This window comes from Sphaerodactylus townsendi, linkage group LG03 (assembly GCF_021028975.2).
Source record: "Sphaerodactylus townsendi isolate TG3544 linkage group LG03, MPM_Stown_v2.3, whole genome shotgun sequence".
In the NCBI taxonomy this organism is placed as follows: Eukaryota; Metazoa; Chordata; class Lepidosauria; order Squamata; family Sphaerodactylidae; genus Sphaerodactylus; species Sphaerodactylus townsendi.
In genome coordinates, this window is record NC_059427.1 from 15028419 (window position 1) to 15041292 (window position 12874).

The window sequence follows — 12874 nt, forward strand, 5'->3', positions numbered from 1 at the left end:
GAGAGAGAGAGAGAGAGAGAGAGAGAGAGTGTGTGTGTGTGTGTGTGTGTGTGTGTGTGTGTGTGCCTATGATTTCATTGTTAAGTCACAGCTGACTTATGGCAACCCTATGGGGTTTAAGGCAAGGCAAGAGACTTGCAAGAGGTGATTTGCCATTGCCTGCCTCTGCATGAGCTGAGAGAGAGGTCCTAACAGAACTGCTTGTATTTACTGGCCCAAAGGTCCAATGAGTAGTATTCATGTGAAGAAATGGGGGGGGAATAGACCTGGTTTCCCCAGATCAGAGTCAGAGTCTGGTGTTCTTAACTACTACACAAAGGTAGTGTAATGGTTAAAAGTGGTGGACTCTAATCTAAGCTGGCCTGGGTTTTGATTCCCTAGTCCTCCACATGTAGGCAGACTTTTATCTAGTGAACCCAGGTTTGTTTCCTCCACTCCTACACATTAAGCCTGATGGGTGACCTTGGACTAGAATCATGGAGTTGGAAGACACCCCAAAGGGCATTACGTCCAACCCCCTGCAATGCAGGAACACACAATTAAAGAACTCCTGACAAATTGCCATTAAGCCTCTGTTTAAAACTTACAGCACACCCCAAGTTCTTGCTGGCTCTACTCTAGCACTTCTTGGCTAGCTAGCCAGCTCCTAGCAAACTTGCTGGCTCATTCCAGCTCATTACTGGCCTGAACCTCCCTTGGTCAGATTTGGTTTTGAGACCACGATGTACTGGAGTCCTTTACTTGGATTTCCATGCTGGCATATGAATCCTTGCCTTCTTCAGAACTTCTCAAGCTGAACTTAGGTAACATATAGGTCCCCCCTGCTTGCCTTCCCAATCCTATCATCCAAGCCTATTTTTTCCTCCCTGCTTATATCACTTAGGAACTGTGTGTATGCTTTTTATGTCTCACTGTATGAATGTCTGCTCCAAAACTTATAAAAATATCTTAATTATAATTAGGTCTCTTTGTATTCTCTGTTAAGGCGTTTCAAAAGCCAATTCTGGTATAGCACTGTCTAAAAGATCCCACCCACAGCCTGCCTCTGCACTGCTAAACTGAGTTGTCCCCACTGCTTACTTTTAAAATATTCTGTTAAGCCCTAGGTAACAATGCACACACACACACACACACACACACACACACACACACACACACCCCACAGAAAACTATCCCAAGTACAAATTTCTGAGTGTGTCAGATTCTGGAAAATGGGAAGCCCAAGTGTCCTGCAGCTTTCCCCATACATTTCCCCCTGTTCCAGTCCCCATGGCAGTTTCTAGGGTTGCCAGGTCAAGCCCTGTAAAACCCACTCAAAGAGATTAGAGGGGGCAGGGACATGGGGGAGTGCAACATGGGGGGCAGGGGACATGGGGGGGGGGGTGCAACGATAATGTCTTTGCATCATGCCGTAATCAAAGGCCTTAGTAATCATACATACAATACCATACCTTGGTTCCACAGTCAAAAGACTGAAGATTTAAAACTCAAAAAGCTGAATACTCTAAGACTAACATCAGTGAGAAAAGCACTTGCTAACATAAAAAGACTTTATTGCTAAAGCATCTCTCAGTGTAGTGTCTATTTATTTAAATGGAGCTGCTTAAATGATGCTCTACCAATGGAAGTGCTGTCTAGCGCTAAAATGGTTGCTTAAGTTGAAAAAACAAAAAAGCCTACCAGGTGCTTTGATTTAGCTAATGAAAATTAAAAGTAACACACAGTCAATATGAAGGCTGAAAGAAGCCCTAAGTGCACAGCTCAGGGCTCACATTCCTGAACAAAGACAAAATGGAACATCTGTGCTGAGAAATGCAACAGAAAACGTTTAAAGTGTTTAAGCGTTTGTTTTAAAAGCACTATAAGAAATGTCTCTATTGTGAGACAGCTTCAGGCGAAATGCCTCTTCAAGCTAGCAAGGTTTGGCTTTCTGCTTGCATGGCGTCCTTCTCAGGCTTGAAGTAAGAATTGCTTCAGAAATACTGCTCAGTGGTGTAGTATTAATCAAAATCTCAACAATAAAAGCAGAAAAAAATCTATTATATACCATCTCTGAGAAGTGTGTACCCGTGTAAATATCCAGCTGCATAAAGAGTAACTTACAGATTTCAAAGAAATTTACTTTTCAACTACAAAGGAAGGTGCTAGCAAGAGATCTTTTGAAATACTACTGGAATATTACTACAGAGACAAAAACAAGGCCACTATTTAACCCTTGAAGGATAAAACAGAGGGAAACAACATTATCTAAAATTATAATAATAAAGAGATTCCCATCCAGGAACATGCGATTGCTTCACAAATCAAAGAGGGGAATTCTTGATAGTGTCCTTCAATAACCCATGTATCCCTATTGTACTTTATTAGTATTGCATAATAGTAAAACTGGGGCAGCTGTAGTGCCACTAATCCTGTCAAGTCCAAAGATTTACATTGAGTCCCAAAGGGTTCCAGCAGTTTTTTTTGATTCTGTAGAATGTAATAAGATGTCATCTGTAGTAGTCTCCCTCTGATTGTTCACCCACTGATCTAATTTGAAGTTTCTACTAAAGCCACAACAAAGAATCTCAGTGGAGTCAGGTGAATGCTGTTTGGAGATGAAATGGTTTATCAGAGTGCTTCACACATCTGCCCTCATCTGATCCTAGACAGATGTTTCTATTACACATGCCTTAACATTCCAAGGAGTGCTATCTACATGATCCCCTTTACTCCCAAGGGCAACAGATAGCTTATACACAGCATTTTTAGGACCTTCTACCACATTAAGCTTAACTATTCCCAATGAATATTCAGATCTGTCTTTGAAGCTTGATATAAATTAAGGTACACTCTGATTCAAGTGACTATGTAGGAGAACAGCAGCATCATTTTACAGTGGGCAAAAAAAGTATAGGCATGCTGCTGGGTCACCTAATTTCATTATTTATTTAGACAATTGGCATACTATTTTTAAAAAGAAGATGGGAGATGGGAGACATAATGTAACACATTTTGTTGTTTCCCCAGGTTCTTCCTGTGGACACAATGTGCAATCAAAAGGGTATTGTCCAGTTCTGGACTGGGAACTTAATCCCAGACATACAACAATGCCCAATTTGTGTGGTGCTTCACCAGGAAGAGGGGGCTTCCCAGTCTTTCCCCACCACAGAGATACACACCCTTATGCTGACCCAGCATACATCAAAGTGGCAACACTCTGGATCTGATCTTTGGGAAGAGGTGTGAATGTGAGATTCCTATCCCCGACAATTTGGAGTGCAGTGGTCCAACCACTTCATCCATAAGGCTGAATCGGAAATGAGCTAAACCCTCCTGCTTAGACAGTGGGTAGATTTGGGCCCACTGCTACCTGCCTACCACTATTCATACAGTAGAAGTGAACTAGAGGCCCCTTGCCCATCTTCTGGTTCTTGTTTAGACTACTTCAACCTTCTCAAATCCCACTGGAAGGCTGACAGGTTTCTGGCTGCTGTTTGAACTACTGCTTGTTGTCTTCACCTATGCTCCTCCTGGCTGGTGAAAACCAGCAGGAATGTGCTATGGGGCACCCAGTTGAAAATTGTTAATCTCTCCCACGTGACCAAGGAGTATTTTCAGGGTGGCTGAAAGAGGCGGTGGTCCACCAGCTGTTAGAAAGAGACCATCCCTTCCAGTCAATGTGATCCTGACTGACCAATTACTGCCCAGTCTTTCGAATCTTTACGATTTCTACTGCGGGTAAGGTAATTGAAGGGAGAGTGAGATTGAGGAGGCAGCTTTGAGTCTTCCCTGGATGAAGCTAGAAGTGTTTGGATCCCCTTCTAGTCTGGTTTGATTGCTTTGGTCATGGGACCCGGGGAGGCTGTGTTGGATTTGCCATGCGTGGTCCAAGCTCCATCTTTTAGCTAGATTGTAAGGAATGGGTCCAAGCGCTGCTGGTGTTTAGATCTCATAGCAGTGTTTGACATGGTAGGAAACTATGATCTGTTGGTCCCACCACCACGCTGATGCTGGAGTATGAGGAGGACAGCTTTTAAGCTGGAGGATCTCTTACCTTCCAGAGGCCATGGAGTTGCAAGAGTAGTATCTGGAGGTGAAGTTTCCGAGGCTGATGACCCATTTGTGGCATGTGGGGGGGAGGTGCCACAGGGGGCCGAGGCGCCTCACCAGCTGCACCAGGGCTGGGGAGGAGGATGCAGGAGGAGAGGGGAATAAAGGCTGACAGAGGGCAGGGGAAGTTTCGAGAGAGGAATGGCCAGAGAACTGCAGGGCAGGAGGGAGGCTGTATGGCATGAAGGCTGGTGAGGAAGGGAAAAGGCCAGGCGGGAGGAGAGGAAAGAGGTGGCCGGAGGAGCCGGCTGCCTGTAGGCCTGGACAGGTGCAGCCGAGGGAACAGCTAGGGGAGCACCTCGAGGGGCGGCTTGTTAATGGAGTCCCCCATGGAGTGGCACCCGGCAAAGGCACTGGGAGGGAGTGGGCAGAGGAGGGAGAGAAGTGAAGCTCCCCCAATAGCACAAGGACACCTGAGGCCCGAGGCAGAATCTTTGACCTCACTTCGACCCACATTGTGGCCGGAGCAGGAAGCAAGTGGAATGCCACCAGGGGCATCTCTGTGGAGCTCTGTGATCGACCATTACCAGCAACCACATAACCACAGCAACCATAGAGTCCCAAGTTTCTGCAGCCCCCGCTTTCCAGTGGCAATCCAGTACTTGCCCTGCACAGGAAACTTATAGCCCCAACAACAAATCCCACTACCAGACATTGGATATGGCTAAAACATTGTAATGCTGGAGCCAGAAACTTAGGAAACCAATAAAATCTCACAGTTGAATGTAAATGCACCTCTTTGCACTGGCACTTAAAGGGCCAGCGACGTCAGATGCCAGAGATCCCTCTGTGGGAGAAGGAGTTCCCAAACCTGCAGCATTCCTTTCCAAGCCTTGGCCCACGTCTAGCCAATCCTTGGATGATGATGATAAGTGACAGAGCAGATTGATACACAAAGAAGGCTGCAAGGTGTAGTAATGGGGCTTTGTCGAGAATCTCTCACCCTGCACATCAGCAGCCAGAGGAAATCTTTTGGAACTGTTAAAATAATTTCAAGACCAATCATTTCAAGACCAACAAAAAAGATACCGACTGAAGCAGATGAACAAAGAAGTAACTAAGCTAAGGTAGAAGATTAAATAGTTAGTTTTGGGTTTATTAAATACAGTTATATGTTACAATTATACATTTTTGTTATTTAAACTATAAATATATCCAGCTTGAAATTATGGTTTTTATTGAAGTGACACAGCACTTGAGTTATGCTTGGTTTTTTTGGTGAATTTTGACACACCAAGCTCAAAAGGTTGCCCATCACTGCCCTAGGAAGGCTCAGATCCAGTGGGAGAGCTCAGGTGGTGTTCCATTCAAAGCGTTGCTTGAAACCCAGGTCTTCTTCAAGCTTCTCAGACAAGGGAACTTCACTGCCAGTCCACTCAGACTAACTTATTTTTTGTAATATAGTCTCGAAAGCAAGAACCCCACAAATTGTTACAGCAGGATATAGGATGGAGAAGAGTTATTGCGACCGTAAGATTGTGCAAGATAGCAGGTTGTGGAACATAGAGTTTTAGAAACAGCCCATGTATACCTGGGATGCTGTGATTCTCACAAAGCGTAATATGTTTGGAGCGATCAAACTTATTACAATCACTGTGCCTCTCTGTTAAGTTCTGCTCTCATTCTTCCTGTCTTCTACTTGGCCTGGAGAGACACCTGAGGGATACATCTGCAGAAGGTGTGGGGGAATGAGAAAGGAAAATTAACAGCTGACCAAAGGAAGCTACTCCAGTGTAACTAAGGGAAGATTCATATCACAACTTCCCATTTTATACTTCACTTGCTTTTTTTGCCCACACTAGGGAGGACCTAAAGCAGGATTATATCATTTCCAGCTCTCTAGCAAATAGGGGAAACAGGAAAATGGGTTTCCTTTGTAGTGACTGCAACCCATTATGCATATGCTGTGCTAAATCCACCCCATTAGCTGATAACTGCAGTCTGATGAAATACAGATGAAAGACTACCTAACATGAGGAAGCCCTGCTTTTTTGGTCACCTAATGACCCCTGCTTCATTAAGTGACACAACGAATTAGATGCTCAGATGGGACAAAAGTTGCCACTGAAGCTGACTTTGACCCATACCAACAAAGCTACAGAGCACACTGCTGGGTTCCAGATTAAGGCCCCTTCCGCTGCTTCACATAAAATAATGCGTTTTCAAACCACTTTTCACAACTAAGAACATAAGAACATAAGAACAAGCCAGCTATGGATCAGACCAAAGTCCATCTAGTCCCAGCTCTACTACTACTCGCAGTGGCCCACCAGGTGCCTTTGGGAGCTCCACATGTAGGATGTAGGAAGCGCAATGGCCTTCTGCGACTCTGTTGCTCCCGATCACCTGTGTCTGTTAAGGCATTTTGCAATCTAGCAGATCAAAGAGGGATCAAGATTGGTAGCCATAAATTGACTTCTTCTCCATAAATCTGTCCAAGCCCCTTTTAAAGCTATCCAGGTTAGTGGCCATCACCACCTCCTGTGGCAACATATTCAAACACCAATCACACGTTGCGTGAAGAAGTGGCTTTCCTTTTATTAGTCCTAATTCTTCCCCAGCATTTTTCAATGGATGCCCCTGGTTCTAGTATTGTGAGAAAGAGAGAAAAATTTCTCTCTGTCCCTAAGCATTTTCTACCCATGCCCTAAATTTTGTAGACTTCAATCCATATCCCCCCCTCAGCCCGTACCTCCTCTCTCCCAAGCGAAGAAAGGAGTCCCAAGCGCATGCAACCTCTCTCCTCATAGGGAAGGTGCTCCAGTCCCTCAATCATCCTTGTTGCCCTCTCTCTGCGAGGTGGATTTTGCCATTCCGGCTCAGTGGATTTTGCCCATTCCGCACAGCTTCAAAAGAGCACTGAAAGCAGTTTGAGGAGTGCATCATTCTGCATGTCTTGGCGAATGAGAGGGTTAAGATTGCCAGAGGGAGCATTCAGATTTTATGTCCTAGTAGATTTAAGGAATTTGAGCCTGAGTAAAATCTGTCTATGGCAATTATGGCCGCAACAAAGCTCTCAGTGACTGACTTAAGAACTCCCGACTGGATGGAAGTAGGTGATGGAAAGATGTAATGAAAGCGGAAGTCACCCCTACAGTCTCCCAGATCATGTACCTGCTCTTGCATATTGTAAGAGTTTGAACTCCTCAATTTTGTCTCTTTTGGAAATTGTAGCCGAGAAATCCTGGCTAGCTGAGCAGGCTGACATTGCAAAACCTAGAGGGATCCTGTGTGTGCCTGATGGGAAAAGAAATTCTGGTCTGTGGCATTGTTGTAGAAGCGGCCATGTCGCACTTCACCAGCTTCAGACCCACTGGGATTCCCCTGCAGAGGAAACAGAGAAAGGGAGTAATCCAGCCACAGACTGCTAGTTCTGGGTGGTGGCTCCAACACAGAGATTAGGCGTTACTGATGCTTACCATGAATAAAGTCACCAAATCGCCATTCTTTCCAGAAAAGCCTGGATAGTTCTTCTGGCCACTTGGCTTTGAAGCGACCCAAGGCTGATTACATTTGCATATATAGAAATTAATTAGCATGTGCTCACTGTTTACTCCTGAGAATGAGAGAGCGAATTATGTTATGGAAAACGGGGGCTGGGATAATAAACGTGGTCAACAGAATATGGCCTGCCACCAACCTTAGCACGATGTCTGGAATGGCGTGAGAAACTGCTTGTTGCTTAACCTGTTGCATTTTATTTCTTTAGACTTGTCCTGAACCAGAACAAGCTATTAGGAAGGAAAGAAGACTAAATGGCTTAGCTTTAAGAATTGTAGGATAATTTATGCAAGTTGTTGTTGCTGCTGTTGTTAGTTGTCATTATTAATTGAATTTAATAGGCCACCCCACCTCCTTTTCAAGCTTGAGGCCATGTACAACAAATGTACAACTAGCTCAAGCAACAATAATATACATCAGCCATTCTCAACCAGGGGACCGTGGTACCCTGGGGGGGCCGTGAGCATGTCCCAGGGGTACCCAGCGGCAACACTACCGCCCCCCCCCTCGATTTTTTGTGGTGAAAATGTCTCCCCACCGGCGCCAGCAAAGGGACATGGAGAGCTAGCCCCTGGGGCAGGAGCCAGCCACAAGGTCAGCAGCCACCCCGGAGGTAAGGTGAGTGTGTGACAAGCAGAGGGAGCAATGGGAGGAAGGAAGGTGGAGGGTGGCGGCAGGGGTACCGTGAGATATGAAGAGTGAGGTCAAGGGTACCCTGGCCTCGACAAGGTTGGGAAACACTGATATACATCATTAAAATCTCCTTGAAAATACAGCAATCCAGATGGCAAGTACTTTTGTCAACTTTGTCAATTGTACTGAAAAACCTACCACATTGTAGGGACCAAGTTAATAAATCATAGCTGATGGTTGATGGTAGATAGTAAATGTGGGAGGCTTCGATGGTAACCATAGCTGTCTTCAGGGTGGAGTGAGGAGGAACTGCACCGGGCATGTCTGCATCCTTCGCCGGCCCTGCCCGCCCCTGCCCTGGGATGCCCCCAGAATGCCTCCTCCATGCCCTGGCCACCCCGCCTGAGCATGCGCAGCAGGGTGTCGTTACCTCACCCACCCCATTGGCACTACGCCACTGGCTGCCTTGGTCATATGTCTGGTGGAACAGCTCTGTGAAATTGCTCTACTCTGTTTAGTGGCTCACGTGAGACATAAAGGGACCCCATGGTTAGTTTAATTTGTGAAACCAGTCTTGTTTCATCAATAATGGCTTCCAGTTTGCTTCTGGGACCAATTCAAGATGCTGCTGTTGGCGTTAAAAGCCGTATGATGGCTTCAGGCCAGCATCACTGAATGCCCACCTACTTCCATATAAACCTACCCATCCAGTCCACAGTTATTTTCAGAGCCCCTGCTTCAGCTGCCTCCATCATAAAGCTCAATGGGTGGCAACTGAATACAGAGTCTTCTTGGCCATGGCACTGAAACTTTGGAGCTCCCCTCACTGAGCAGATTCATAAGCACATAAGAAAAGCCCAACTGGACCAGATATCATAAGCACATAAGAAAAGCCCGGCTAGACCAGACCAAGGCCCATCAGGTCCAGCAGTTTGTCCACACAGTGGCCAACCAGGTGCCTCTAGGAAGCCCCAAGCAAAACAACTGCAGCAGCATTACCCTGCTTGTTTTCCACAACATCTAATATAAAAGGCAGCACCTAATATAATTATAAATATGATAGACAGCACCTAATATAATATAAGAACATAAGAACAAGCCAGCTGGATCAGACCAGAGTCCATCTAGTCCAGCTCTCTGCTACTCGCAGTGGCCCACCAGGTGCCTTTGGGAGCTCACAGGCAGGATGTGAACGCAATGGCCTTCTGAGGCTGTTGCTCCTGAGCACCCTGGACTGTTAAGGCATTTGCAATCTCAGATCAAAGAGGATCAAGATTGGTAGCCATAAATCAACTTCTCCTCCATAAATCTGTCCAAGCCCCTTTTAAAGCTATCCAGGTTAGTGGCCACTTGATGAAGTGACCAATTGATGAAGATTTTGTTAGATTTGGCGAACCCCATAAACTGTCACTGTCCCTCTTCCTAGACTGTGTTGTTATATGTGTGTTTCATTTAATTGTTTTAATATTTTATATACACTTATATTTTAAATGTTGAATACCTCGATTTTAATGTTTAAGTGTTCACTGCATTGGCCAACCTATTTGGGTATAAAGGTGGCAAAGAAATCTTTTAATGAACAAGCAAATAATAAATGTCTGCTTTGAGTCCTCTTGACCATATGCCCTAGAAGTCCCATGTAGAAACTTAATTCCCAGATGCATGAAAGCCCAATTGAGACTCAAATCATGGTCCATGGGCAGAGACTGATTAAGCGCCTTGCAGAGTTACTGTTGCCCCGCTGGGAAAACTTACGTTCTACCAACCATTACACACAAATTTCCTCCACAAGAAGAAGAAGAAGAGTTTAGATTTATATCCCCCCTTTCTCTCCTGCAGGAGACTCAAAGGGGCTTACAATCTCCTTGCCCTTGCCCCCTCACAACAAACACCCTGACAGGTGGGTGGGGCTGAGAGAGCTCCGAGAAGCTGTGACTAGCCCAAGGTCACCCAGCTGGCGTGTGTGGGAGTGTACAGGCTAATCTGAATTCCCCAGATAAGCCTCCACAGCTCAAGCGGCAGAGCTGGGAATCAAACCCAGTTCCTCCAGATTAGATACACGAGCTCTTAACCTCCTACGCCACTGCTGCTCACAAGGCAAATAACAGCTCCTCAGCACTGTTTCACATCTGGAGAACATTTAAAGAAATATTATTTTAATGACCCTGAAGGATTGCTAAAAGCAAAAGGCTGTAACATGCCAATGCAAAAAGATCTGGGTTTTGAAACAAAGCAGTCATATCCCAAAGGCAGCAGAGTATGGCCTGATCTGGTCTGATCTCAGAAGCTATGCAGGATCAGTACTTGGGTGAGAGACCACCAAGGAGGGCTCTGCGGAACAGAGACGTAGCTGGGAAAAACTATGCCCAGACTCCATGTTTTCCACCACCCCCTTTCCCCTCCTCCTCTCCCCCATGCCCTCCCCCCCACTTACTTTAGTTTAGCAGCCTGATGGAAACTACACTGGTGGGAACTGCACTGCAAAAGCAGCCTGGTGGGAACTACACTTCCCAGGAGACCTTGCAAGCCCCAACTCCTGCAGAGGCTGCCTGGGAAAGTGGGGCTCACAAGCTCTCCTGGGAAGTGTAGTTCCCGCAAGGTGCTTTTTCAGCCAGCTGCACTTTACAGCTGGCTAAACTAAGGTAAGTGGGGGGAAGGGGGGAATTACCCCCACGTGACCCACTGGCACACGCGCAGCCCCCGTCCCCTTATAGCTACGCCTCTGCTGTGGAGAAGTTCAATGGCAAACTACCTCTGCTTCTCGTGTACCTTGAAAGTCTCTTGCTGGGGTTACAATAAATCAGCTGCAACTTGGCAGCACTTTACACACACATATTCATGTCCGCCATTATATTCAAAATGTAGTCTACAAAATGGAAACATGTGTGTGTGAGTGTGAGTGTGTGTGAAAAAGAGAGAGAGGTTAATTCCTTACCCACTTCTGGCAAATTCTGCCCAGTACCGCATCACTTTGCGGCTCAGCTCAGCCTCAGCCTTGGTCACGGACTCGTTAGTTCCCCGCACTGTCGACAAGATACCAAACAAGAAAGGCAGCTCGGCTCCATGGGCTGCCCCCATCCATTCATGCCAAATGAAGCCAGAAAAGTGGTGGTTGAAGGAGTAGACATACACAGGACTTCCTGCTTCTGCTACCTTGGCAGCAACTTTAATCAATGGGCATACAAAATAGTAATCTTTTGAGAACTGGGCCAAAGCCTGCCTGTAGTGTTCTGGCCCGTGGCCATTTTCAAGATACTTCAGCACAGCAGCTTCAACATCTTTGACAGTGGGATTTTGCACAGTTACCTTCACTCCTTTCAGAAGCTGCTCCCAGGTCAACATCCCATCACTTTGTATGGCAGCAGGTACGGAATATAACACATAGACTGACCCATCATCACTCGTGATTCCAGCAAGAAGTGGTTTGGCTTGAATCAGTCCACTCTCCAACAGTTTTTGTGGCTCGCCAAGAAGGAAGTCACCATCTGTGGTGGGTGAGAAGAGAAAATTGAACTTATCAAATCCATTCTCTTTTATTTCCATTGTCTGTAGGCAGTTCACAAGAACACTGTGGTTTTGGACAGGACAGCCCAGTAAGAGACCCATTGCCAAGGCACTCCTTTTGAGCATCTCCGGTTCTTTCCAAGCCCAGGGGGCACTGGGAGCTCCACTCTGTAGCACAGCCCGAGCAAACAGAGGCTGACTTGTTGGTGCCAAGAGATGCAAACCCACTGAAGCCGCTCCAGCACTGTGGCCAAGGAGAGTCAACTGAGCTGGGTCACCGCCAAAGATAGCTGCGTTCTCCTTCAACCATTTCACAGCCAGTTGTTGATCCCACAAGCCCATGTTCCCGGGGACATCTGGAGGGAAGAAGAGAAAACCTAGAACCCCCAAGCGGTAGTTCATGGAGGCAACTATTACTTTCTCTGTAGCTGCTAAGAATGCTCCGTTGTTCAAGTCAAGAGATCCAGCACCAGCTATATATCCCCCGCCATGGATCCAAACAAGGACAGGAGCTGGTATTGTAGGCTGAGGATTTGGCACCCAGATGTTGAGGAACAAACAGTCTTCTGAAAGCGGGGTATTGGCAACCCATATATTGGAATAAGGCATGGAATAAGAAGTTTCCTGGTGACATGAGTTGCCAAAGCTGGTGGTCTCCAAAACATGGCTCCACGACTGATGTGGCTGAGGCTTCTGGAACCGCAACACGCCCACGGGAGGTTCTGCATAAGGGATGCCCAGATATGCAGTCACAGAACCAGAACCAACCTGAAGCCTCTTGCCTTTAAGTGGTCCGTTACTGGTGACCACCACAGTGTCCTCTTCAGTGGCAGAACAGGAATCCAGCAGGGAGAGGAGGACAACAAGGTGGGAGAATGAAGGGATGAGGGTAAGCATTGCAGCTGCGGAAATAAAAAAAGCCCTCAAAATATATTGTCGAAAATATAGTGTTGAAAAACTCTAGAATCAAGACAGTGACTGATCAGCTCCACACAAACACAGGACAACTATAGACTATAGCACTCAAAGGGAACAAAGACCAGGATACTTCTATTCAGATCCATTCAACTATTGACCTTGCTATCTTCATTGTTACTCCCATGCTACAGACTTCTCTGTGACTCACATGCCAGGCTACTCTATT

At 46.2% G+C, this 12874-nt stretch overlaps 1 protein-coding gene across 1 annotated transcript; it reads right to left on the minus strand.

Moving 5' to 3' along the window:
- Window positions 1-5354: 5354 nt before the first annotated feature.
- LOC125428974 (cholinesterase-like) lies at window positions 5355-12630 on the minus strand. Its single transcript, XM_048489666.1, has 2 exons — window positions 11162-12630; window positions 5355-5382 (listed from the first exon to the last, which is right to left on the minus strand). The coding sequence occupies exons 1-2, from the start codon at window positions 12625-12627 to the stop codon at window positions 5355-5357; spliced, it is 1494 nt and encodes a 497-aa protein (XP_048345623.1). The 5' UTR covers window positions 12628-12630.
- Between the last annotated feature and the right edge of the window lie 244 nt (window positions 12631-12874).

What these genes read in the sequence shown, in the direction of transcription:
- LOC125428974 (XM_048489666.1), bottom strand. Translation starts at nt 12,627, where the DNA reads ATGCTTACCCTCATCCCTTCATTCTCCCACCTTGTTGTCCTCCTCTCC. An exon ending in GCAGAATTTGCCAGAAGTGG is followed by an intron (nt 5,383 to 11,161) that starts GTAAGGAATTAA and finishes ACACCACCTGAG; the next exon opens with CTCTCCCACTGGATCTGAGC.